The 27,719-nt window shown below is 37.6% G+C and overlaps 3 protein-coding genes across 7 annotated transcripts; 2 read left to right on the plus strand and 1 right to left on the minus strand.

Annotated features, from left to right (window-relative positions):
- The first annotated feature begins 5,356 nt into the window (after positions 1-5,356).
- On the plus strand, positions 5,357-7,725 carry LOC127795270 (berberine bridge enzyme-like 21). Its single transcript, XM_052326846.1, has 2 exons — positions 5,357-6,431; positions 6,912-7,725. Exons 1-2 carry the CDS (start codon positions 5,449-5,451, stop codon positions 7,555-7,557), a joined length of 1,629 nt encoding a protein of 542 aa, XP_052182806.1. The 5' UTR covers positions 5,357-5,448; the 3' UTR covers positions 7,558-7,725.
- A 6,141-nt stretch (positions 7,726-13,866) lies between these two features.
- LOC127794324 (berberine bridge enzyme-like 15) lies at positions 13,867-15,649 on the plus strand. The gene has a single exon (XM_052325329.1). It carries the CDS (start codon positions 13,867-13,869, stop codon positions 15,502-15,504), a length of 1,638 nt encoding a protein of 545 aa, XP_052181289.1. The 3' UTR covers positions 15,505-15,649.
- A 1,014-nt stretch (positions 15,650-16,663) lies between these two features.
- LOC127794322 (uncharacterized) lies at positions 16,664-27,333 on the minus strand. 5 transcript variants are annotated; one of them, XM_052325327.1, is made up of 9 exons: positions 27,180-27,333; positions 26,965-27,091; positions 26,755-26,869; positions 23,777-25,185; positions 21,195-22,795; positions 20,857-20,987; positions 19,952-20,751; positions 19,072-19,184; positions 16,664-17,078 (listed from the first exon to the last, which is right to left on the minus strand). In XM_052325327.1, the coding sequence occupies exons 2-9, from the start codon at positions 27,016-27,018 to the stop codon at positions 16,781-16,783; spliced, it is 4,521 nt and encodes a 1,506-aa protein (XP_052181287.1). In that variant the 5' UTR covers positions 27,019-27,091; positions 27,180-27,333; the 3' UTR covers positions 16,664-16,780. The 5 variants fall into 5 exon arrangements, with proteins under 5 accessions (XP_052181287.1, XP_052181284.1, XP_052181288.1 ...); XM_052325324.1 differs by having other exon boundaries at positions 19,952-20,754; XM_052325328.1 differs by having other exon boundaries at positions 20,857-20,983; positions 21,191-22,795.
- Between the last annotated feature and the right edge of the window lie 386 nt (positions 27,334-27,719).

Consider the following 27,719-nt stretch of genomic DNA (forward strand, 5'->3'; position numbering starts at 1 on the left):
TCTTGGCAAACTGTCAATAGTTTGTTTCAAAATGTTGACAGTTTGATAGAAACTATCGACAATTTCAAACCTTGCTCTCTGTATCTAAATGTTGACAGTTTCTGTATAAAAAATGTCGACAGTTCTTCATCAAATGTTGACAGTTTATATCGCAGACAACTTCCAACGGCTAGATTCTCCACTGTTCAAGTCTCCAACGGCTATATTTTTGAATGGGCTCAAGATGCTCTATAAATAGAGATCAAATGGATGAATCAAGACAACCTAAGAGGATTAATTTCAAGCTTACAAGTGTTCATTCTTTCAAGAGCTTAATTGTTTCATTTGTGCTTCATTTTTCTCTCTAAAGGTTTTGATTATCATTTATATTATTTTGTTCAAGCCTTGTATTTATATTGAGAGATCTTGTAACTAAGAGTGTCTACTCTTAGATCCTCTCATTTTGTATTATTCTTGATTTTCCTAACTTGTTGTGCTAGAGGACTTGCTTATTGAAGCAAGAGATTGAAATACTTAGTTTGGTGCTAGAGGGCTTGCTTGTAATACCCGAGAAATTTTAAAGAACTCAAGGGTAAATTATCTTGGGGAAAAAATAGAATTTAAGGATAAATGAAGGGTAAAACGACAATTTATTACCGTATGAATGACCGAATCGACTGCCGGGAGTGCCCTGGAGCCGAGATGCCAAAGGAAAATGACGTGGCATTAACAAGCACCCCGAGATAGAATTTATGGTGCCAAAATAAATTAGATCGGGAACGATTTTCGATACAGCTAAAATATAGCTGCCAATTAGGCTGCAATACCAAATTGTTATAGACAATTTTCGAGAAGTCAACGGAAGCTTGAGGGGGCTTCATTTTTTCATAAGGAACAACTCTTTAGTGGTTTCAGGAAGAAACAAAGAAGTTTAGAGGCAAAACGAAGATTCGGGCTTAAGTACAATTTTTTTAAATTGCTAGAGGAAGGCCGAAACGAGGATTTTTCGGAATCTTCAAGGGTCAAATGAACGTTTTAGGACTTGAGTGTCCTAAATGAAATATTGGAAAGTTTAGGGGCTAAGAAAAAGGGGTCAAAAAATAAAGGCCAAAAGTTGAGGGGTCAAAGTGCAAAAAAATGAAAAAGCTAGCAAAGAGAGACTGACCAGCACATGGCCGGTCGGCCATGGACGATTTTGGCCATCTAAAGCACTGGGCTAGCACGAGGGGTGGTCAGAGATCATGTAGGTGTGATCATTAGCTGACAAAGGCCACCGTAGTGGCTAGAATTTAAAGAAAAATCCGACCAGAAAGCTGGTCAGAATTATCGTGCCTGCAAATGGCCATTTTGGTCGACAAGGATCGTTTCCAGGCTGATCTAGGGGAGGTGGAGACTCCTAAGGCAATGGGCTAGCTAATCTTAGGCATTTAAAGCATCGACAATGCCTATAAATAGGGGTTTCGCGATGGCTGAAAATTGGGGAAGAAAAAGCTTCAAATTAAGACCGAAATCGAACGAATTGGAGTTCCAAAATAAGGGGCTTTTGAAGCCCATGAGATGTAGATCATTTCTGGTAAGTTTCATGCATTTTTCTTAAGGTTTGAGGGTGTTTCGAGAGGTCGCCAGAGTTGGAAACGGACGCCGAAATTGAGGCTTTAAGCCTCCGGTTGAGGTACTTCGGGAGCTCCTTTCGAGGCACTAGTCATGCCATCGTGATCGACAAAGAAGGAGGAAGAATCTGGTTGAGTCATCTCTGATCGTCGGCCGAGAAGACGACCGGTGCGTGCCGGTCATGCGCGATTTTTCACCTGCATTACTCGCCTTAGGCTCGTGCAGGCACGTGGAGCCTACGAAAAATTTGGGAAAAATTTCTAAAAATCGGGAAAATTATTTTACAGGGGGTTCATGCAAAAAGATTTAGATTTCCCGATGTATCAGTTTTAGCATCAAAGAGCCTCGTTTTGCATAAAAACGCACCATCCGGGTAAGTCCAGTATTTTTCCCTTGAAGTTCATAGCCTATAATGAATTGTTGTGAAATTAGATTTGAGAACATAGTCCTGATGTATTTGTTGGGATTTTTGGAAAGGAAAAATGAGAGAAAATGAAGGGAAAATGAAATAAATGGAATATTGAGGATATTTAGTGATTAAATATCATTTTGATAATTGAGGTGATTGAGATGATGTGATTGGTGCAACTTTTGAGAGTTGACACAAGAATCGAGGTCGAGCACGCATATCGAGGCGATGCGCACTTTTCGAGGTGTCTTGATCTTCGGGCAAATGTGAGTTTTCCTATCCTAACTATGGTTTCGTGACTGGTTTTCTCATAAGAACTTATATTCATGACATGTTTGTTATATATGCATGTTGTTATGAATGCAATATTCATTTTGTCATATTATATGGAAAGTCGTGATAATTGCATGGCACGATATTATTGTCACATTGATATTTGTGCATGGGAATAGGATGTCGCCCCTAAAGTGTAGCCATAATTCCCCTAGGGCAATGATGGAATAACGTTAGGCTTATCTTGCAGAGATTCGAGATTTGCCTAGGATTTCGTACCGAGCTGATGGGCTGGGAAGTTACATTAAAGGCACATGTTGTTCATGTTAACGCATCATACATTCATATATATGTTTTTAGACACTCACTAGAAGTTCCATCTTCTAATGGGTTATGCCCCTGGAACATTCAACATTCCAGTTTAGACTTGCAGCTCAAGCAATGAGCAGGTTGAGATATAACGGCACGTGATGGCGTGGCCGATGGATTCAGCGAGATAACTCGAATCTGTTTTAGCTGATGTTTTATTGATGATTAGCCTTGTTTGAATATTATGAAATCTCCATGTATTTATGTATTTCAATATTGAGGATATGATGTTAAACATGATACGGATTCTTATGTTATAAATAAAGTAAATTGATTACCTACCATATCAGATTTCGATTATTATTTCTGCATATTATGAATGATTTGCTGGGGGTTTTATTTGGAATTCGGTATTTAAGGTTTAAGTTATGTACCGAGAAAGAAAGAAAAAAATAATTTATGTATATTTTGGGCCCCAGCATAGTGACACACTCGATAAGAGAAAAGAGAGGTGTTACATTGCTTGTCTAAGCAAGAGGTTGTAATCTCCTAGCTTGAACATAATAAGGTGTTCCTAAAGATCAATAGTGTCGTCGTATGTCTCTAAGGTATCGGGGAGGAAGAAGCCATCCGGCAAAGGAACGATCATGATGAATTCCGAGAAATGATGGCTTGAGGAATACAAGGACGTGGAAGGCGGGAGAATAGGGGTAAGCTTGATGGTGTTAGTGGCGACTACTTTCTGCGTCATAGTCAAATCATTCGCTACGTTAGTCACGCTGCTAATTTCACGTTAACTCGACGACTTGGTATTGAAGTTGTTGGACATCTGGAGGAGGACCTCCACGACAGTCGGGTTTGTGGAAGGTGGTTGATGGTGTTTGGCTCTTAGATAGAGACACTCTTGATTCGCACCATGGTAAGGTGATAGGATTGGCTTAAAAGGCTCTAGTGAGATTATGGGATAGGTAAACTTTATCAGGCCCCACGGTGGGCGACAGATGTTCCTTCCTAGCCAAAAGAATGGTTAGAGGCGAGCCTACAACGATAAGGGAAGGGCTCCGGCGATCGATCAGTTGAGGGGCGACCGGTACCTACAAGCACTCTAATGCTCAAGTAAATAAAAGAGAAAAATAACAAAATATCAGTAGGCTAGAAAGAAAACATACATTGACTCTGAAAAGAGCTTGTTCATATAGGAGGAGATAAGGGCCCCCCTACATGCATGTGTCATGTGTTTGTAGGGTGATGGGACTAGGTATCCAATTCCAATGGAGGCTCTCAGGCAATAGCATGGTGTCGACGAGACTCTTATTAATGTGGATGGGATTCGCTATTAATGAGGATGTGATCTGCCATTAATAAGGATGAGATCTTGAACGGACGCGCGAGTACCTAACATACGGATGTAATGATGCTACTGGGGGCCAAGATCGAGCTGCGAGCCTAGGGCTAGATTGAGGCAAGGGCCGTGATTGGGTCAAGAGACGAGACTGGGCCATGGGCCGAGATCGAGCCAGCCCAGCTATTAAAGTGGATTTAGTGATGACGATGATCTCATGACAAGATTAAAAGTTCAAATCTTTTCATTTCTTTTGGCATCAACATTTACTAATTAACTATAGCGTATATATATTTTTTTATGAGTAAAATATATAATATTATAGTCAGCACTTTCAAAATATATAAAATCCTCTTTTATTCAATAATATACCCCCCCCCCCCCCCCCCCCCCCCCCCCCCCCCCAATTGGATTGGACCACTAAACCAATACCATCCCGTTTCACTCTTTTTCTTTATCTTTTTGTCACTTCATCTCTCCTCTTATTCTCGCCATAGAATTCAAATCCCAACCATGTTCTCTTTAGAATTCAAATCCCAACCATATTGGCTTCAACATCATCACAAGAGAAAAGGGGAGGTAAGAACTGACCCAAAAAGAGAAAAAAAAGGAGGAGAGAGTTGTTATATTGCGGTCGGCACAAAAGATAAGAAGAGAGAAAATCGAGTTTTTATATACGAGAGATAACTAAAGAGAGAATTTAAAAAATAAACAACAAAATAAAATGTTATAAAATTTTAAAGGTTATTGAAAATTTTATTATTTTTAAAAATATAAATACCAACCGTATTTTCATTGAACTTTCAACTTTACTAAATAGAATTTAATTGAATTCCTTTAGGACCCACAAATATAAAAATTACTAAACTTAATCCTTCGATATTCAACTCTCTGGTAGATTAATCGCATAGACTATATTGCTAACGCCTCAAGTCGTAAGTCGTAACCCGCTCACAATCAAGACCCGTTCCAACTTTTGATCAGAACTAATCACAATCGACCTTTCTATCTTTCTTTATCCAAGTCAATGTGTTCATGTCAACTTCGATCACTCTTTTGATGTAAGAGTTTCCCGGTGCCTGCGCTGCAATTTGGAAGACTCAAGACCGTAGATATTTGCCATGCCGTCTAGAAATAAAAGACAAAAAGAATCTTCTTCACGCGCTTAAAAAAGCTATCAGTCCGTCTCTCTAATCCTCCCTGTGGGCTTCTCTTTCCCACAGAACCATCTTACTTTCCTGGAAAGAAATGATAATACATTATATTATTATATGAAAAAGACACAATTAATTGCATGCTTTACCTTAAGAAAACTCAGTTGATCTGACCAACTAATCTGTGATTGATTATTCGAGCTTCTTTTTAACATGTTAACCCAATTAAACATCACAATCGTGCATGCTGTTCTTCCTGTTTCGTTAAATTTCTTCGTTTAACTTTCTAGTCAAACGCACATTACGGCGATTGTTCTCGCATTCTATATATAACCCTTGAAACCTACTTAACAACTTTGTACCCAGAGAAAATGGATAAGAAAGGAACTCCATCTTCACCAATGCCGTTTCATCCACACTTTCTTCTGATGATGATGTTGATCTTTTTCCCGCTTTTATGGGCGGATTCAGATTCACATTCAGTCTATGAATCTTTCGTCTATTGTTTATCAAATCACTCAATCCCACCAAGTCAAATCTCTTCGATACTCTACAGCCCCAAGAACCAATCATTCATCACTGTGCTTCAATCCTACATTCGGAACGAGCGGTTCAACACCTCATCCACGCCCAAACCGGCGGTCATCGTCACGCCGACGGACCAGACCCACGTCCAGGCAGCCGTGCTATGCGCCAAAAGCATCGGAATTCAGCTCAAAATCCGAAGCGGCGGCCACGACTACGAAGGAATCTCCTACGTCTCTGACGTGCCCTTCGTCATCCTCGATATGTTCAATCTCCGTTCGATTTCGATCGACCCGAAATCCGGCACCGCCTGGGTCCAGGCCGGCGCCACTCTCGGCGAGCTCTACTACAAATTAGCGTCCACCAGCAATACGTACGGTTTCCCCGCCGGCGTTTGCCCGACTGTCGGCATCGGCGGCCACATTAGCGGCGGCGGGTACGGGAATATGCTCCGGAAGTACGGCCTGGCTGTGGACCACGTGCTAGACGCCCAGTTAGTGGACGTTAAAGGCAGAGTTTTGGACAGAGAGGCCATGGGAGAAGACCTGTTTTGGGCCATAAAAGGCGGCGGCGGCGCCAGTTTTGGGGTTGTTTTGGCCTATAAACTTGGGCTGGTTCCGGTGCCGGAGACGGTGACAGTGTTCCGGGTTGAGAAGACACTGGAACAGAACGCGACGGAGGTTGTCTTTAAATGGCAGTTCGTTGCGGATAAGATTGATAATGATCTTTTCATCAGGCTTCTTCTGCAACCGATCACTAGCAAGGAGAAGAAGAATCAGAAGACCATTAGAGCATCTTTCATAGCCATGTTTCTGGGTGATTCCAACAGGTAAGATCGATCCCGCACAACCACAGATTGTGTACTCATCGTGATTCCCGTCACTAAAAATTAATTATTTGGATGTTTAATACGAACATGAAGGGAACTCTGATTCCCTCCCTCGCTCCCCCCACCCCCCCCCCCCCCCCCCCCAAACTTCTGTTCCTCTACGGACAAAAAGAAAAAAGATTTTGGGCACCCCTCGCCTCCCTCGATCTTAATCTAAAGTGTAGTTTTAAATGAGGCCCAATACAAATTCTCAAAATTAAAAGCAATTTCAATCTTGATTATTTTAGATTAGATAATCACACGCCCTCTATTGCTGTGGGCGTATTCTAGATCTTAGGTAGCATTTATCTTTAATTTTTGATCAATTTTATCCTCCATTTGAGTTTGAGTTAGAGTTTGATTTTGGTTTTGGTTTCTCTCATTCTACCCGACACCCATAATAAATAGGTCCTGATTCGTTTAGTTTGATCCTACAAACAGGCTCCTGGAAGTGATCAACAAAGATTTTCCCGAGCTGGGACTGAAGAAAGAGGACTGTAAAGAAATGAACTGGATCGAATCGGTGCTTTACTGGGCGAATTATGACAACAAAACTTCGCCGAAAGTCTTGCTCAACAGAACCTACGACGCGCTCCAGTTTCAGAAGCGGAAATCGGATTATGTCCAGGCCCCAATTTCCAAGGCCGGGTTGGAATCAATCTGGAAGAAGATGATTGAATTGGGGAAAACCGGGTTGGTCTTCAACCCGTACGGCGGCCGAATGAGCGAGATTCCTGCGTGGGCGACGCCGTTCCCCCACCGCGCCGGCAACAAATTCAAGATCCAGTATTCCGTCAACTGGAAAGAGGCAGGCGCCGAGGCGGAGAAGAACTACGTGGGGCAAACCAGAGAGCTGTACAGCTTCATGACACCATTCGTGTCGAAGAACCCTAGATCAGCGTTTCTGAACTACAGGGATCTGGACATTGGGGTCAACGACAACGGCAAGGATCGTTACAGAGAAGGGAGGGTGTACGGGGTGAAGTATTTCAATAGGAATTTCGACAGACTGGTGAAGGTGAAGACGATGGTTGATCCGGAGAATTTCTTCTGGAACGAGCAGAGTATACCGCCATTTCGGTCATGAAGAAGAAAGTGGAGCTGGAGCGGAGAGAGGCGGCGGAGGAGTGAGCTTTGTGGGTTTCTGTTTAACTGTCGTCTCGGGCATGGCCTTGTCTGTAATTCTTCTGTATCATTGACATTTGATACGATTACATTATTAAAAAAATAATAATTATCCTATTACTTAGAATAATCGAGTGGTACACTACACTACACTATTGGGCTTGATTAAATATATATATATATATATAATAATAATCATCATTATAGACTCATCTGGTTTATTTTTTAGTTTTTTGGGTTATCTAAAAATTCATCTTTGTTCGATTTGAAATTTTTTTCTTGAATTTGGGAAGCAGTGAATTCCAAACCAAACGTTTTTTTTGGTATGGAGAATGGAGACAAGGATGATGGATGAGTCCTATTAAACCTTTGCCCCCAATGCCGGCAGCAGAAGATGAAAACAACAAAACCATGAAAGTTCGAATTTATCAAGAGATGTTTAATTACCATTCTAGCCTTGAGAACCATTCAAAGTCACTATTTTATTAAGTAATCCGGAATATGTGCATGTGCAGTCGCCCGCCTCCTCCCGTGGTCTGTCTGTCGGTCGGTCACTGCTCAGCCTCTGCTCATTGCTTCCACCAGCCAGACTTCTTCTGTTCCCACACCTCCCCGTGCTACGCCCGTGGACGGCATCCTAAACTTTCTTCCATATATTTTTCTTGTGCTGAATTTAAAATACATAACTAAATGACAATTTTGGGGCAGACATTTATTGACCAGAATAACGGGGGGAAAAGATTTACGTATTTTTAATTACTAGATATTTCTTCACCCTCTCTCCCTCTTCTCTCTCATAAATATATGATAATTCTCAATTAGACAAAGGATCGTAATTTTCTATTTATAGAGGACAGGGCTCTAGAGTTCAGTAATTTTTTTTATATAATTATTGTTAGAATTTGAGAATAGATTTAATGTATTATTCTTCTTAAAAAAAAGTTTTCATTATTAATGGAGAATGGAGCATATTGAGGGATTCCAGTTTAAGTCCTCTGCCCCCATTACATTAAGGAAAATGCTATTGGTACACCTTTGTGTACACTTTAGACTACACAAAGGTATATCAATGACAAAAATATCCCTCTGAGGCGCGTGAGGCATATGGAGAGGCGCAGGGTATTTTTGTCATTGATACACCTTGTATAACTCAAGATGTACAAAAATGATGTACATGTAGCATGACTCTTACATTAAGGCACAAAGCGCAATACATGGAGAGTTCCATTGTCATCTATACCTTCTTCAAAAATTTTATTTCCAGTCAATTTTTTTTTTGCTTTTCGTAATTAGTAAAATCTCATTTTTCTTCTTTTATTCTTTGCAGTCACGTTAATAAATTTTTATAACTAATATTTTTTAAAAATATCCTCTTCTATTATCATCACACCACAGTTATTCTCATACAGCCATCCCTAAAACACATCCTCAAACCCTAACAACTTGAATCATCGACTAGTGTTTGCAACGAAAACAAGCTTTATAAGCAAGGGCAGATCTAGAAATTTACGTAGGGGGAGACTAAAATTTTTTTTTAAGATATAAAATTACACATCACAAATTTTGGGGTGGGCTAAAAAAATTTTTAAATGAATTATTAGTAAAATTTATTATTTTTTAATAATAAAAAATAATTTTTAATATTAAAAAAATATTTTTAATTGTGAGCTGCAGCTCATGCCTGCATCCACCCCTGTTTATAAGAAGTAGAAGACTGCAAAATCAGAAAAAGCCTGTGTAGGTGTGGGTGTGGGTGGCCTCTGCAAAATCAAAGCTGACATCACAACCACTATCATCACGCCACAACATCGGGTTTTGGGCCTTGCCCCTTGAACCCCAAGGTTCAGGGGGCTATGAAAGGGGTCGTTGCCGACGGGCATGGCCGTCGCCATGGCCACTTCCCCAATGATCTCCGACCGCTTCCCCGACCTCTGATTATCCAATGTTTGTGTGTGTGTATATATGTGTGTACCCGCATGCGAAGATGTGTATATATGTGTGTCTGTGTGATGTATATATATGTGTATCTGTGTATGCGTTCTTCTACTTTTGTACTTTCTTTTTTTTTGTCGCATGGTATCTGGTGTTCTTCGTCGCATCGTCTCCAGCATGAATGGGCGGCTACATATGGTTGGTGGGCAATTCATTGAGGGAGAAAGCGGTTGCAATATTGAGGGTAAAAATAGGTTTTTAAATGAAAATATTTCAAGTATATTGAAACGTGGTTGTGGAGAATAAAATTAGTGGCTACAAATAGAATTTTTCTACCTTCTTTTATGATTTTAAACGTTGATAAATTATTATAATATGTAAGTTGTTTTTTGTTTTCATAATTACTACCAGCGCAGTGTTAGGTAGAGAGCTATCTTCAAAATATGGCATGGCTCTTGTTGTAGCTCTTTTAGAGAGACCATTAATGCTTCATCTTACTTTTAATGAAAATTCTATATAAAAAAAAAAATTATCATCACCTTATTATATTGTAAAATTATTGAAATGTCCATTTAGACAAATTAGTTTAAACTGGCCACACCTCCCTTTCAAGGAAATTAGTCTAAACTTACCACATGTCTTTATCTTAAGCCACTCGAGGGAGACTTATTAACATCAAGATGAAGATTTGGATCCAAATCTCGAAAGATTTGGGGCAATTGAGAAGGATAATCGACTTCATCCTTCTTAGGTATGGGGAATCCTTTCAAAATTTGCTGGAAATGAGCCTAAGGATTTCGATCTGTCTCTAATTGCCCTATTAAAACAAGGAATCTCACTTAAATACTATATTTGACTCAAATTTATTTCTCAACTATCTTTTTTTTATTAACTTAGAGCTTCAAAGGCCAAATTAGATGACCTAGTCCCACCTCACTCTATTGCAAGTGTAGCTCCCGAAAGCAAAGGGACGTCATCCCAAGTGTAGCTCCTGAAATACAAATCTCGATGTATCAACACCAAAATGTGAATCTCAAAATTAAGATTCCGAGATAACCCGTGACAGTATTAATATGTTATTATAGATATTTATTATTTTGAGAAAGTAAAAAAATAATAGTGATAAAGATAATTAGTTAGAATCCACCCTGACCCACAACCCAATTTACCACTGGGATAGAGATAACTTACCACAAAAAATAAATAAATAATTCAAAATAAGTGAAACATCAAATAAATAATCTTAACAAGTAAGGTATAGTTGTAAGTTCTCGGTTTTATAATTAAATTAGTTATTATATTTTAAAAATAATTAAATAGATTAATGTACTTTAAGATTTAAGGTGAAATCAGTCTTTGTATTTTTAAAAAGACACAAATTAAAATTATGTGAAATTATTCAAATATGAATTTGGGATTTAAATTTGGATTCTGCAATTGTGTGGGATTATTTTTATTGGAATAGAGTTGAGGCTATTAATAAAATTAAAATGTTGTTAGATAGCATTAAGAAGATATCAGCTAATATGGCCTAAATCTAAAATTACAGTTCCTTAATTTGACACTCTTTAAAGTACAATAACCAAATTAATTCTAAATCTAAAAATACAGTGATTTATATATATTTTTTTAAATATAATGATGGAATGTTCTTCTGATTAAGATACAATAATTTATTTGACACTCAATTCTAAAAAATATAAAAAAATAATAATAATAATGAAGCTAAACCACTAAGAAGATATAGGTAAAACAACAAAGGAATGATATCAATTGAAGTACTTCAATTTAGGAATTTTTTTTTACACAATATAGAGTTGATGAAAAGTTAATTATGTGTATATATACACATTATTATTTTCATAAGATTAACTTCAACTATTTAGCTCTTAAAATAATAATGGCAAGTATTTTTAGTCATGCTTGTGGTGATGAAAATGGGTTGTGAGTAAGATATCACTTGGCAAGTCTTAATATAAGCCGGTAGTAATAGATTGGAATCTTCAACTAATTAAGTGCAGTTGCTGCTTTTTCTCAAGCAGCCCACTTAGCTATATATAGGCTGGGGTTGGGTTGCCAATGCTCATTATCGTTGTTCTTTCAAAGGAATCTATTGTCTTTATGAAAGATTAATAGGCGCACTGTACCTCATGGAGCATCCACTTAGCAATTTGTTGTTGCTTTCCTAATAAAAATACATCTTCTCCTTTGTGGGAAGTGATCTTATAGAAATTCTATTTGAATCATCATCATCATCATCATGTCACTAAAATAAAAGAAGAGTACTGAAGGCACAAATTTGCTAACAAGGGATTGTAGTGTGGTTTTTATGTATTTATCTAATTGTAGTTGAATTAACTTACCACACACTCAAATAACAACAATTCCTAATTCTTATTAATACCAAAGAATAAATAAAAGGTAACAATCATATTTTTACAAATATACACTGCTATAATATGGTTTTACTTTCCTCCTTCTTTAGCTTTGAATATTTGTACAAGTAAGATAGATATTGAAAGATAATAAGAATTTTATATGAAATGATAATTGAAAATGAGAACATTCTCAATGCACAAGATCTCCCCACTTTATAAAGATAAGGGAGGGTTACATTTATACTCACTCTTTCCCTACTTGCAAAAACGATATTTCTACAACTTAATTATGTGATCTTTATATTATAAAAAATCAATTTTACCATATGAACCAATATTTCTCCTCATAAATTAAAAAAAAAACACACACACGTTATCACATAATTAAAAAAAGAAAAGAAAGAAACTACTCACCAAATTATTTTATAATTGCAAAAATGTCCCATTATTTTACTCTCATGGCATACATGTATGTGTGTGTGTGTGTGTGTGTCCGCGATGCATCATCTTAGGTGGTGGCAGAGTCAACAGTGTTGTTTTGCTAAGTGGACACTAAGGTGGCATAGGCATTGATGGGATCCAAATTGCAATACTCCATCCCCCTCCATATATATGAGATGATTGTGCGTAGTGTCGATGTCTCAACAGTTGAATTTCCAACTCAATGTTAGGTATTGAGCTGCAATCTGTCAACATCGACCAATCTTGGAAGCTAATGTTCCTTTCATGGGATAAGACATTTTTTTTAAGTGAAAATATAAAAAAAAAAAATCTTATTAGTAATGGTGAAATTAATTGTCATAATTTAAACCCCCACAAGTTACAATTGTAAAAACATTATTTTGTAAAACAAAAGTAAAATCGGATATAACTACGACCATGCTTCTACCAAAAGAATTTTGGAAGTCTCCAACTTAAAATTGAAAATTATGATCGTTGAAAAAGGGAGAGAAACAAGCACGCCCACTCCCAACCCCACCCAGCTCTTGTTTTGGTAGTTTTAAAGGGTGAAATAATTGCTCGGCACTTGGCATTGGACCCATTTCCAAGACCGATAAGAGTCAATTCAATAGTATCAATATCTCAATACTCTCTTCTTCCAAGCAATAGAATCAAAGAAAGCCACAGCGCATGACGTGACGTAACGTGATGTGAGTGATAAAAAATTTTTTTTTTTTTTTAAGTAACAAGAAATCAACTCTTAATAAAGATACAAATATTGAAAAATGACCGCTTAAAAGTATATAAACGTGCAATCATATTTAATTTACTTGAAGATGGAACCAAAGATAAAAATTAGTCCGCTCTAGAGTTAGGCGAGCGAAGTTTGAACACTTGGATCATAAAAAATAATAAATAAATAAAATCAAAAGTACGAACCTGGTTCGCAAGGTAATGGCTAACATACAATGGCATCAACTACATGTGGACGTTGCTACGTTCCCACTAATATGGCACGCGCACGCACCGGCCATTCTATCTCGCTCCACCTACCACATGAATCTAGACTTTGCTCAAACTGCTAAAACGATTTCATGGCCACCTGGATGAATTCAAGAGCATGGGCCTCTTTTTAGAGGCCTGGCAAAAAGTAAATAATTGTAAAAGTAAATCTTTTTTTAACACCACTTAAGGTAATATAACTCTTCAGACAATACCTCTCGAAGGAAGTTCAAATCACTACATTGCTGTGTATTTTCTTGCCACTTTCTTGAGCAAAGTCATTGTCCAATACCATCTCTAATAGCGTAGAGGTCGAAATTGATCCAACACATCTAAAATGGCTTAATTTCTAGAGTTCAATGATTTGTTTGGCACTTACCCAGAAGGGTTCACATCTTTGACCCTGACGTTTGCATTACCCCATGCAAAGTCATCAACACGCACCATCGTAGCCTATAAATAACACAAACTCGCTCCTGCTTGTACACAAGCCTGAGAAACATGAAACTCTGAGAATAATGAATTCTTCGAGCCCTACCATGTTTTGTTTGCTAGTGCTCTTGCTATCAGCTCCATGGGCTGCTGATTCAGGCTCGGTTCTAGATGATTTTTACCAGTGTCTAGCGCTGAACTCCGAGCTTTCTGGGCCACTCTCCGCGGCCTTTTACACACCAAACAACTCCTCATTTTCTTCCATCCTGCAATCTTCAGCCCAGAACCTCAGGTACTTGGAGCCTTCTGTGCCAAAGCCAGAGCTGATCTTCACACCTTCGCTAGAGTCCCATGTCCAGGCGGCTGTTATTTGCTCAAAACAGCTTGGGATTCACATCAGAGTCCGGAGCGGAGGCCACGACTATGAAGGCCTCTCTTACGTATCAGAAGTGGAATCCTCATTCATCATCATCGACCTAGCCAAGCTCCGGTCCATCAGTGTTGACATAGAAGATAACAGTGCCTGGGTAGAGGCAGGGGCAACTGTTGGTGAAGTTTACTACAGAATTGCTGAGAAAAGCAAAACCCATGGCTTCCCAGGTGGCCTTTGCACCAGCTTAGGCATTGGCGGACACATTACAGGAGGGGCATACGGTTCAATGATGAGAAAATATGGCCTTGGAGCTGACAATGTTGTTGATGCCAGAATTGTTGATGCTAGTGGGAGAATTCTTGATAGAGAATCCATGGGAGAAGACCTATTCTGGGCCATCAGAGGAGGGGGAGGAGCAAGCTTTGGAATCATTCTGTCCTGGAAACTAAGGCTGGTTCCTGTGCCAGCCAAAGTGACAGTTTTCACAGTTCCAAAGACCTTAGAAGAAGGTGCAACAAAGATCCTCTATAAATGGCAACAAGTTGCAGATAAGCTTGATGAAGATCTCTTCATTAGAGTCGCCATACAAGTGGCCGACGGCGCCAAGAAAGGTGAAAGGACTGTTAGGACTTCCTACAATGCCCTCTTTCTTGGTAATACTGATAGGCTTCTCCAAGTTATGAACAAGGGCTTCCCTGAATTGGGTTTACAGAGAAACAACTGCACTGAAATGAGCTGGCTGGAATCAGTGCTTTACATTGCTGGGTACCCAAGCAGCGTCCCTCCTGAGGTTCTCCTGCAAGGGAAGTCGTCTTTCAAGAACTATTTCAAGGCCAAATCAGATTTTGTGAAGCAACCAATTCCTGAAAATGGCCTCAACGGGCTCTGGAAGAGGCTACTGGAAGAAGACATTCCAATGATGATATGGAATCCTTATGGGGGAATGATGAGCAAGATTTCAGAATCTGAAATCCCTTTCCCTCATAGAAAAGGTGTACTATTCAAAATACAGTACCTAACGATATGGGGAGAAGCAGATAAAGAGTCAGCAGCAAAGCACATGGATTGGATCAGGAAGCTCTACAATTACATGGCTACTTATGTTTCAAAGTTCCCGAGAGAAGCATATGTCAATTACAGGGATCTTGATTTGGGTACAAACAAAAATAACAGCAGCTACATACAGGCAAGTATCTGGGGAAGCAAATACTTCAAGAACAACTTCAACAGATTGGTAAAAGTGAAGAACAAAGTTGATCCAGATAATTTCTTCAGGCATGAACAGAGCATCCCGACTATTCCAATACCGACAAAAAAAAGAAGAGGTAGAAAGCACCATCATACCTTGTGAATATGTGATGGAGTGAAGCACAATATAGTAAGCTTGTTTGGCTTTATAAATATGAATAGGAAGTGCTCTTCATCATGTTCGGCACCATTGCCAAAAACTTTCTGGACACTATAAACCATAACCATCTCATTGAGGTTGCTGCTAATCTTGCTTATGTAAAATACTTACATGACTACCACTCCATTGAAAATCAAATTCAGAGTAAACAAACTTGAAGGTAAAAATAAAAAATTAGCAAGCAATACAAAATTCAACAGCTTTTAACTCATAACTGAGAGACCAAACTGAAGATTTGAAATAGCAAAACTACAATTACCACGCTAAGCAATTCTTACCTAAAGTAATGATGTAAATATGAAGAAAAAACTGGTACAAGATTTCTACTCACAGGAAGAAGGTAGCTAAACAAGCTTCTGGCACTTCATGTGTGGCATTAGGTTATTTGACATCCAATGAATAGATCTGGCTGGGGCATAAAAAGAACATTTAACATTGAACGTAAACAAAAATCAAAATATCTGTAGGACACATCTGTGCCCCCTCCCATTTCTCATGCACTCAGTTCTTTTTCCATCTTTCAACTTCAACTTACCAGTCATTTGTTCATAGAATTCTCATAAAGCCTAGATTGTATCACAAAACACAAATTTGGAACTCAAAAAAGGACCAAAAATAACTCTAGACTTAAATGGCATACTAATTCTACTCAGATGTATTAAATTTTCTCAGTCATTCAGCTAAGGTCAAGTGTAGGCACTGTACACCAAAATAGTTTTAACACCATGCCTTCATAAAGTTAAAAACCAAGTAAAAGAAATCAAAAATAAAAAAATTTTGGTTTGCAAAATAGATATATACAAATTCTCAACAATAGTTGCAAATCATTTTTACACGTGACACTAAAACCCAAAAATTTTCAAAGCCATTGAGGCAAAAGTGATCTTGGGAAGAACACTAGAAAAAATTACTAAGAACAGACAGGGAAAATAAAATAAATTAAAAGACACAGAAACAGGAGCTGCTCTGGAGAGAAGCAAACTAAGACAACTCTAAGCAAAATTTTGTTGTTTGAAACTAGCAACTTTGCCACAGAAAATACAAGTAAACAATATTGTCAACATTCCTCCAAGCCAGCCAAAAAGCATATGCTCCTCAAAAATGATGGAATCCATCAAAAATTTTACTCTTTCATTCTATGTGCAAGAAATGCTACACCTGGTCCAATTCAAACATAGCCCAGATTACATGTGCAGCGATGAACTATGCAGTTTTGTGACTAAAAACCAGCAGGCTGCAGAAGGCTGAATGACAATGATTGTTGCTCACTACTCAGTGTAGAGTACCACTTCCTTATGCATTTGACAGAATCGAACTCATTTCTGATTGCTGGAAATTCTGCATTACCTTTAATAAGTTCTTCAAAATCAAGACGAAGGAGACCAAGTAAAGCATTTGCAGTAGCAATTTGAACAGGAAGACCCAATTTCCTTGAATTCTGGTACAGAAAAGCAGATAAACTGCTTCTCAGTTTTTCAACACTGGGATCATCATATCCACTGGCATCAACACCGACCCTGTAAAACATAACATAATCCAAGAATAATTGGTATCTTGATAAATTAGCTCAACTATTTAAATTCTAGAGAGTAAAACAAAAAAAAAATCTAAAAAATTTGGCCCCAGATGATTATGCAGTAATAATAAAATAGAGGGTTTGCACTTATGTTCACATTTTCATTGTATAAAGCAAAATAAATATAAAAGGCATGGCTATTCCCACAGTTTAAGGAGATAGAATACAACCACTAATAGCACCACTAGTTAATACTTCTGTAATTGGCAATTCTGTTGCAGCTTCTACAGCAGACCTAGTGAAGATCATATGCACAACAGCCAGTGCACTTTTGATAACTTAATTGCATGTAACAGTAATTACGGATAACTATGGATGTTAAACTAAGCATAATATCTGGTTCTTGTCAACATGATATCAGCTTACATCTTTCAGGCATTTCTAAAACTAGATTTCCCTTTTTATCAACAAGTCATATCCACCAAGCTCCCATCATGTAAATAGGACCTATAATTTTCAAGCAAAAAATGCAAGATTTGTGCATCAAAATCTCTTGATTTCAATCCAAATCTTCCAAATAAGAAAAATTTGTTAGGTTTTGTTTTCTTTTTGCATTACCATTCCACTTTACTGGAGTAGATTTCCGTTCTGCTTTAGCCTGTAGGTATATTTGGTGATGAAATGATTAACTTTTACTCATTTTCCCTAAGTAACTCTCATCATTGTAAACTGCTGATAGAACAATATACTTCTTTTTTTTAACTTCGTAGTTGACATATAATAGTCAAATACATTTTACATTTCCATATTACAAATAGAGTGTTGATTACTAATATATGAAACCATTAATTTACAAATCAGTTGTCAATAATAGTTTTTTACTCAAAACAGTAAGCAAGTTATTACATATTTTAAATGGTGCTTATATATCAATAAATATTCTGATTGCTGTTTGAATGATTAAAAAAAAACAACTGATATCTGCTGCCCATTTATTATGCCCCAAAACTACAGCACATTCAATAAAACCAATAATGCCAGGAATCAGTGACAAGCAATCAATACACCCCAAATCATCTTTCACTTAGTGACTATATTATGCTCACAACAACTTCCTTTTCATTCAATTTCCTCCAGATTTTTCCATGAGTCATTTTTAATGCCCTAGATTGTCCAATACATTTTAAATGTACCAAGGTATGTTTTTTAACTTGGTATTATCTGAAATTTTGCTCAACTGTTTTCATCTGAGCACCTCTCCTTCAGGTTATCTAGATCATTTCAATATCCAAGAAAGAGCCACAAAAACCTAAATTTTTTTCTGTACATTGAACAGATAAAGGAAATAAATGCCAAAAGATAGTCTTTCTAGCAACACTATGGAAAAAAGCAACTTCATCTCTAAGTCTGTCTTAATTACAAAACAGACAAAAAATAAATTCATCTCTCTTCATGATGGAGATTAAGAGGTCTAATTATCTTAAAACTTTATAATTACAGTTATGTTAGGATTTTAATTTAGGACGTTTAGAGGATTAGGAATTTTAAGTTTTGTTTGCATTTTAATTAGAATTCTAAGTTTAATTAGGATTAGGATAGTTTGTAAACACCCCCCCCCCTCCCCCTTCTTTCTCTCTGGTTTCTTCCTCTTCGGATTTCTTTTCTTCTCTCCCTTTTTCTTCTTCATCTTCTCTTGGTTCTACAACACTTTTCTTCTCTATATTCAACTCAAGATTCAACAAGCTGAAAAGTGGCTTAGCAAATCCATATAATTCACATAGAGTTCATCATCTTAACCATAATGATTGCAACTGAATGATGTCAACAACGTTCTAACTCAGATTTCCACTTAAGTTCACCTCAAGGCTCCAACCAACACCCAAAGTGCAGCCCCACACTAGATAAGAAGTTTATGGTGTTACTCAGAGAAGATGCTTTAGTCAATAATAAAATGTTGTTATATTGGTCATCCCAAATAAAGCAACACACTTTACCTTCCCAGTTTACCAAGAAGAGTAACAGCAGAAGTTGAGAAGTCCTCAAGGACATGTGATTCCAACAATTTCAACAAATGAGAAAGAATATAATTGCAAGTCCACTCCCAGCTCTGTAGGTCAAGAAAAGGAAAAAAAAAGTCAGAATAACTATTGCTATACAAGAAAAGGCAAGCAAAATAAAAACATGTCAAAAGAAAAGAAAGAGGGTAAAGCCATGCCCCACAACCTTGGAAGTAAAAACAGACATAAGTATTTGAAAACAAAAATTTCTAGAACATCAATCCCAATTTGTTAGAAGACTCTTGAATAGAAATAGAACTAAACAAAACATACAGAAGAAAAATAAAACTGGCTTCCCTCCCATTTACGGTTGACATCAACAACTAGATATAACCATTAAGCAGGGAAAAAAGAAAACTAACTTCAGAAAGAGAAGTTACCTACTAAAATATCCATGTACAATTATTTTACATTGTATATGTGTATGACCAACACAAAACATCCATTTTAATAATCTCCACACTTACAGGACTGGAACACAGTGAAGAGTCCTTCCGAATTACTTATATGTTACACACCAACAGGAAGATCAATCATGCAGCTTCAGAAAAACAAGCTACTTTACCTGCTGTCTTAAGCTTCTCAAGAAACAACTATACAAGCATATGTCTCATCTACTACAGTCTATAATGACAGCACATTTTCTGAGCAAATCAAAATAAATTCTCAAAGAAGCCATAAATTGAATTGAAGATTTGCAACTTGTGAAATTTCATCCAAATGTAAAGACATTAACAAAGCAGAAGATCACATGACATGCAGCAAGAGATCATGAAATAGGATTACAAGCAGAAAATAAAAAGAAGACAAAACATACCATATTGCATGCTACCAGCTCCACTAGTGAGACAATATCAGTGAACATCCTGGAGTTGTCTACACAATAACTTGAGCTATAATTCACAGAAAGGGCGCCAAATGCTTGCTCATGGACAAAAGTTTCTTTAATTTTCTCATCACACAGCCCAGCTTCAGGATTTAAAGAATTCAAGGATTCAATCAGACCTTGATGTATGATTCCAGACAATGCATAGCTCTGAAGCTTTTCCAGAAGCGTAGAAACAACAGTCTCCATAGGGATTGCACCCTCAGAAAATGGGCATTTGCTACAGGATGGGAACTCCTGCTGCCCCTCCCCAGAAGATTGAAGACAGTAACCACAGTTTCCAGATAAATTCATTTTCTCAAAAAATATTACCAAAGATTTTATTACGGTCATTACTAAACTGTAATCTTCAAGGATAAAGTATTCAGATCCAGACAGATACACGAAAACATGAAGTATAGTCAGCACTAATGAAGTATCGAATTTCCGCACCCTGAAAATGTTATATGAAGCCTCGCAGAGAAACCCAATTTGCCCTACTGTTGCACATATTGAAGCTAATACAATGCCCCCAGCCACTAACAGATTTGCTGGAGCTGTTCTGAACAACAAAATTATTTCTATCTCATTTAGAAGGATGTTAACACTTGAACCACTTATGGGACATGACTCAGAAGATACATCACCATAAACCAGAACTCTTCCCTCTAGGAGAAAATCCTCAATAAGAGCAAGCAGTTCACTGCAGAAACATAATTCTGCAATAATGCTCTTTGTCCCCACATCAGACACTACTGGCACAAAGAAAATACAAGTTCTTAAAGGGGGGAAATCTGAAAGTGATGGAACAAGTAAAATGCATATTAGAAATTAATAGATACACTAGTATTACAAACCTGTCTGTAAGGATCTAGAAAAGGAGTCTAATGAGGAGATGAATTCTGGGTTTGAAAAGTTTCCAAGGTCCTCCAGAGCCATCCGGGAAACGTAGTGCAGTAAGAATGAAAATAGTACACAAGCCTTCTCCCTGAAAAAAGTAAAAAGGACACCACCCAGTGAATAAAGAAACAGAACGGCATGTGTATTGTAACACAGGACATACAATGTAGTAATTGACCAAGGAAAAAAGCATTGTGCTAAAAAATAGACATAGCCAAAACAACATGAAGTCTTTGCCACAGCAGCAAATAAAATAATATGATATATCAAACTTGATTATTAACTAACTACTTGCCTGGGTAAAAGATCTTTTATCTTCACAAGAGCTGCCATAATCTTTTGCAAGACTTGGTCTGTCTGAGAAATCATAGAGCACTGGGCTATAAAAGATTTAGTTGCACAAAATATCCGAGATATGCTGCTACTATTCTCTGCATCTGAAAACACAACACAGTATTTGGGAAGCTCATCACGAGCCAGACCAAGGGTGCTTTGACACATAATGTTTTGCCTATTGTAACCAGAATTATGTAAATCTGAAATACCCAACTCTGCATGAGATTCCCAAATCTGCTGAGGACAAGCATTACCATCATATGCAGTCCCATCCCCACCATTTTTATAGTCCACTACATTTTTTAAAGGATAAGTAACTACGTTATTGCAAGCTGACAGAACATGGGAAGTCTCAGATCTGTTAAGTTCTAATTTATTGGAGACCACCTCCACATTGACAACATCCAAGCTGCTAGATGGTTCCAAGTTGTCTTTTCCACTCGCAAATCCATCATAGAAATGCTCATCTACCAAATATTTGGCATCACCACTTTTGGATATCCCACTATCTTGAAAATCAAGCACAGGAAGTGTAGGCGACAGTGGTGCTTCAATAGCTCTCCGGTAGCACTCCTCATCACCAGCATTATCCAAGTCTAGCAGATTCATGTAGTTCCCTTCCATTAATTCCTTAAAACTTCTGTTTTCTTCACTGCTCTTTTCCAAATCACCTCTTCCATCTTTGGACTCAGTTGTTTCTCCCATACCATTGGCAGGAAGGCAAGTGCCATCACACATATCAACTTCTTTGTTGGCAGTTTGAAGTCTGTCCATTTGCTCATTTAAGTGGCATATATGCTGCGGAGCCACTTCCTCTTCAGGATATAACTTCCTTTTCTTGTTAGCCTTGACTTGCTCAGAATAGATATCAGTTTCCTCGTTAGATACCACATGTTTTTCTTCATGGGAAGACTTGTCCATTTGACTGTTTAACATACTGTGAAGCATGGATAACTTCTCCTCTATCCGCACATGCCACTTCCTACCTTCATAATACAACTGTTCAACAGATCTAACTGAATCAAGGATCCTCTTTCTCTTCTTACTGTTTCCAGCCCTCCTCCCAACAACATCGATGCTAACAGGACTTCTGACACTATTTTCAGCCACTGTTGCAGGATTTTCATTGTACCTTGATTTGGTAACTCCACAAGACAAATTGGAATCTTTTTGTTGTTGATTTTGTTTATCTTCTGTCAATTTAGCTGATGCAGTAACAGAAAAAGCACCTCTTTCCTGTGAGCCCATCAACTGTCTATCAGAAAAAGATGCTCTACTGGAATGTATGGCAGAACTCTGTAACATTTTTCTGTTAGAACCTCTAAGAAGAGGCTCTAATATAGAATCAATACCTGAGATGCATTGAGTACTGTTTCCTCCACTAAGAGGACGTAATGGTGCATTACATTCTGCATTTTGCTTGACACAATCATACGCATCCATAGCTGTGTAACCAGACCTTACAAATTCATTATTGCAGTGAAGGTGATCCTCATTTGGTTCTTGACTGAAGAGTTCTCTCGTCAAGATTGAGTCTGGAGGATTAACAATGTTGCCAGTCTGCAAAATTGAGACAATCTGTCAAGTAAACCGCCCATGTGGCAGAAACTGTGCGCGCTCTAGCTACAGGAGAATATGAAGAACTATTAAATCATTTGCAAAGAACATTTAAGGAGGAACATGATTCAAGCATTCATAATACGGCATAATGTGGACTCCCTCTCTCCACTTATGATGACCGACAGCATTTTCTAATACTTCAACCAAGGGACTATCTGTCACAACCCCAAGGATTACAAGGATAGATTAGTGAATATAGTAGTAGTTGGCCTACTTGCATTGCACGATAATTGTAATTCTCTTTCCCTTTTTCTGTTATAGGGCTTTGTCCTTATCTATAGGCAGTTATGCTTATAGTGTACTGCACATGGGTGCATGTGGGAGGCTGTTAGGCTATATATAAGCCACAGCTGAGGATGGGAAGGATTATGTTTGAATTGATAAATGAATGCTCCGATTTCCCTCTCTTGAATTCTCTCTCAATCTCCCTTCTGTTTCCCTCTGCTCTCTCTAATCTCTCCCTTTCTCTTTTCAAATCTGCAACTCTCCCTCATTTCTATCCATTACCTTCCCCCTCCCCCCCAAAAAAATTCTGTCCAATTTCCCCTCCAATCATTCTATTCTTGATCCTAAACCCCTCGGATTCTTCCGATCTCCAATCCTAACCCTAGGCTAAACCCTAGGCACACGACACCATCTACTTATGCAATTAATGCATGCATCATACGCTAAGCAAATGCATGATGACTTATAGTAAGCTCTTATAGAATCTTGCTCACCCATCAGATTAATAGGCTCAACAGCCTCAGACAAATACCTGTATAACCTGTGCACTTCATTTAAGCTCGCATCTGAGAAAACAAAACCACAATGCCTCCAATAACAAAAACCAGAAAAACACATGCATCTCTATCTTCCATATCAAACAATAAAGAGTAAGAAAAATTAACATAACTAATTAATAAGATGAAGAGAAACTACCTTTCCCATGGCATCTCTACCTTCACCAGGATGCACAAAACAGTTATTAAGCACATTCAAGCGTTGCAAAAGACAAGTAAAATCCTGCTTTAAGCAACCCAGTTCTTGTTGCAATATATTATTACGACCTATTTCCAATTTTGCAACATCTTTGGCAAGCTTTACTTCCTTCTTTTTTAACTTTAATTGTTGTCTCAATAACTTCAGTTTAGCAGATTTGGAATTTACATCCTCAACCAATACTCTAGAGGACACAAGTTTCGCAATCTCCTTCTGCAGTTCATCCAACCTTTGTTTGTTATCTTCTAATTGGCAAGCTAACTGATCTGCACGATGTTTTTCTTCCACAGCCCTCTTTTTATTCACTTCTATCTCCCTCTTTAGTTCATCTAAACCTCGTTTGTTATCCTTTAACTGCCGAGCCAACTGATCTGCGCGATGTTTTTCTTCCATGGCCTTCTTTTTATTCACTTCTATATCCCTCTGCAGTTCATCTAACTGTCGTTTGTTATCCTGTAACTGCTGAGCAGACTGATCAGCACGATGTTTTTCTTCCATCACCATCTTCTTATTCACTTCAGCAATCTTTCTCTGCTCTTCTGCTTTCTTCATCTCTAAATCTGCACGCTTTTTTTCTCTGATTGTCTTATGTTGTTCGTCCTTGAGCATTCTGTTTACCTGTTCAGAGTTCATGCGTTTATCAGTCAGGCTAGCTGGATCTCCAACCAATGTTCTCAAGGACACAAGTTCTTCCATCTCCTTTTCTAATTTTTCAGTCCTTTGTCTGTATTCTTCCAGCTGTTGAGAGAGAGAATCAGCTCGAGACTTTTCATCCATGGCCTTCTTCTGGTTAATTTCTGCAAGCTTCCTTTGTTCTTCTGCCTTTGACTTCTCTAAATCTGCACGCTTTTTCTCTTTGATCACCTTTTTTCGTTCAGCCTCAAGATATTTGTTTGCTTCTTTGGACTTAAGCGTCTCCAAACCCAATTTTGACCTTACTTCATCCACTTCAATCTTTAAACTCTCCAACTGAGCTTGAGTTTGTTCAAACTTTTTTTGCATAACATCAGCATGCCTCCTTTCTTCATCAGCCCTACTTTTTTCCACCATCAAAATGCCCCTAACTTCATCAGCTTCCTTCTTCTCTGCTTCAGCTTTTTTCCTCTCACCATCTACTTTCATTCTTTCTATTTCAAAAAGCTCCTCTAAGCGATTTTTTTCTGTTTCCAACTCAGAAAGACATGTTTGAAGAATCATTACTCCCCCATCCACACCATCAGCCTGTGATCCTCCCTGCTGCAACACGTGAATCTCAGACTTCAGAGTATCAATGTCATTCTCCAGAGAAATTTGGACAGCTGCTTTCTCCTTTCTTTCAACTTCAGCCCGCACTCTCTCTTCCTCATATGCTGGGAAAACAAAATGCCACAATAATGATATACAAATAGTCATTATTCTATTTTCCAAAGCTCCTTCAGTCTTAGTATTTGGAGATGTATGCTAAATTAAGTTACATATAATCTCAAGCATAAAAATGGAATAAATTCACAAGTTCAGCAGCATTGGCATATTTCTTTTCCATTAATATTTTACTTTCTACCTTCTCAGTCAAAAACAAGGTGGAGATCAGTATTGTATGCATTGCATGCCACCCCAAAACCTTTTCTCTATTGTACAAGTAGATAGCATTACAAACAGAAAGGTGAGACAAATGAATCTAAAGTTGAAAGCAGGAAACTAAAAAACCGAACTCCAAATAGCTTTTAGGCAAAATAAGGTACCAAAGTCAAATCAATGTTAGTCACCATATCTGAGCATCATTTACTTATGTAAACCTGTGCATGCATAGTCCAACAGACTCTTATTGAATTTATATCAAAAATGATCCAAGCACCCATATATCTAGATTCCCTCAGGATACATCAGGAAGCTAAAAAGAAGGCTCTTCATATTCTGGATAAGCGGTTAGTTGATGAACAGTGATTAAAGAATGAAAGCGTCACTGAGGTGACTGAGCATTATGCCTTAAAGTTGTATTCAACCAGTCAAAGTTGAGACAAGCTCAGTAGCAGCAGCAATCATGAAGCTAAACCCTGACATCTGTCAACTCAGATTGTACCTTAAGCACAGTAAGGGAGAATGAAATATTGAATGCCATATTCCAGTAAGGATTTGTTTTCAATTTGGAATTCATCATCATCATCATCATCAATTGCAACTTATCCAAACCAAGTTAGGATCGATGGCACCACATTCACAATGTCCATTGACTTCTAAAATTCATATTAGCAATATAAATCCATGGCACAACCACCCTCTACCAAGGGAATAATAGTTCCAACACAATCTTCGTGTGGAACAATGTCATGAGATGGCGGCAAATGAAGATAGTTGATATGGTAATGTTCCATCACATAGACATGGTAGATATTATGAAACTAAAATGTACAACATGGTAACACAACACTTAAATTTGGAATTGCTAAGAAAAGGTAGGAAGATGAATGCCTATTATAAAAAATAAAAAAATAAAAGTTAGTGATAAATTAACCTGTCTTTTTTATACCCATTGTTTTTAAGAACATCAAATTAAAAATAAAGTGTGGAAACATGCCAGACATGAAGGCTAAAAGAAACTCATGACATGTTTCATCATACTTGCTTCCATTAACTAGTTTCTAACTTTCTATAGAACCAACTGATGAATAATGGCTTCCTTTTATTTCTTCTCCTTTTTTCTCATCAAACTTAGAAAGATATAGGGCATCAAGGTGGAGGTACCAATCAAGAGAACTGGATGAAAGAATGCAAGACTAAGCAGCTGTTCACCTAACTCTTTTCTAAAATATCATTGCAATATGCTCTCGGTCTTATACCTATCGCTTTCTCAAATTTCTCATATTCTTCTTTTGTTCTACTGAATTGTGGTTTGCCATCAATCATAAAAAGTAAAAGGTGGTTCCTGCTTTTCTTTGTACCTTTCTTGAGACTTAGGTTCTCATTCTGAAGCTTATCAATTAGTTCATTTTGGATCTTTACACCTTGTCTAAGAGCATTCCGTGACGCTTCAAGCTTTGAGTACTTCTCCTTCAACTGCAAATATAAAACACAAATAAGTAAAACGGATACATTCAAGGTTCGCATCACAACAGAATATGGGGAAACGAAAACAAAAGACAAATCAATACCGCGGCACAGCAAGGATTCGAGACCTCGTGCTTCACCACTACGTCCGCCGCCATTGCCGCAAGAAACACAAAGAAGCAACTGGCGTTATGCTTGGTTTCTCTCGACTCTCTCTTCCATTTTCCGCCTCTGCTCCGAAGGTTGCAGTCGCTCAAACTAAGGATTAATCAGAAGAAGCGACGATAGAATAAAAGTGACTTCTGATTTGTAAACTGACCTTTTTGTGATCGGAAGGGCGCATCGGATTGCGAATTTCTCAGTCTCACCGCCTCGGTCTGATGTCCAATTAAACCCTAGTTCACAATAAACCCTATCTCGGATGCGGAACCGAAACCAGGCGATGCAAGTAGTGGCCTACTAGGATTCCTTAATGAATCCCTCCCTCCTAAAAAAAAAGATGAAAATCACTGTCAAAAAGCAGTTTCCCCAAAGAAAATATAAAATAGCTCTCATATGTTTTAGTTTTAAAATAAATATTAGTTTAAAATTTTGGTGATAAAAAATTATAATTTTAGGACCAAAAAATTTGTTTATAAAGTATTAAAAATTTGTTTATAAATTTCAAAATTACACATTTATATTTTTTTATGAAAAATTAATTTTTGACGTCATAATAAAGTATTTTTCATAAAAACACTTTTACTTAAGCACAACAATTGATGCAAAAATATTTTTATTAGAAAAAGAAAGAATCTTTTATATATTAACTACATAGTTATTTTATTTATTTAATCTAATTTTTCAACTTATAGTTTTT

The sequence above is a fragment of the Diospyros lotus genome, chromosome 2 (assembly GCF_014633365.1).
Source record: "Diospyros lotus cultivar Yz01 chromosome 2, ASM1463336v1, whole genome shotgun sequence".
Taxonomy (NCBI): Eukaryota; Viridiplantae; Streptophyta; class Magnoliopsida; order Ericales; family Ebenaceae; genus Diospyros; species Diospyros lotus.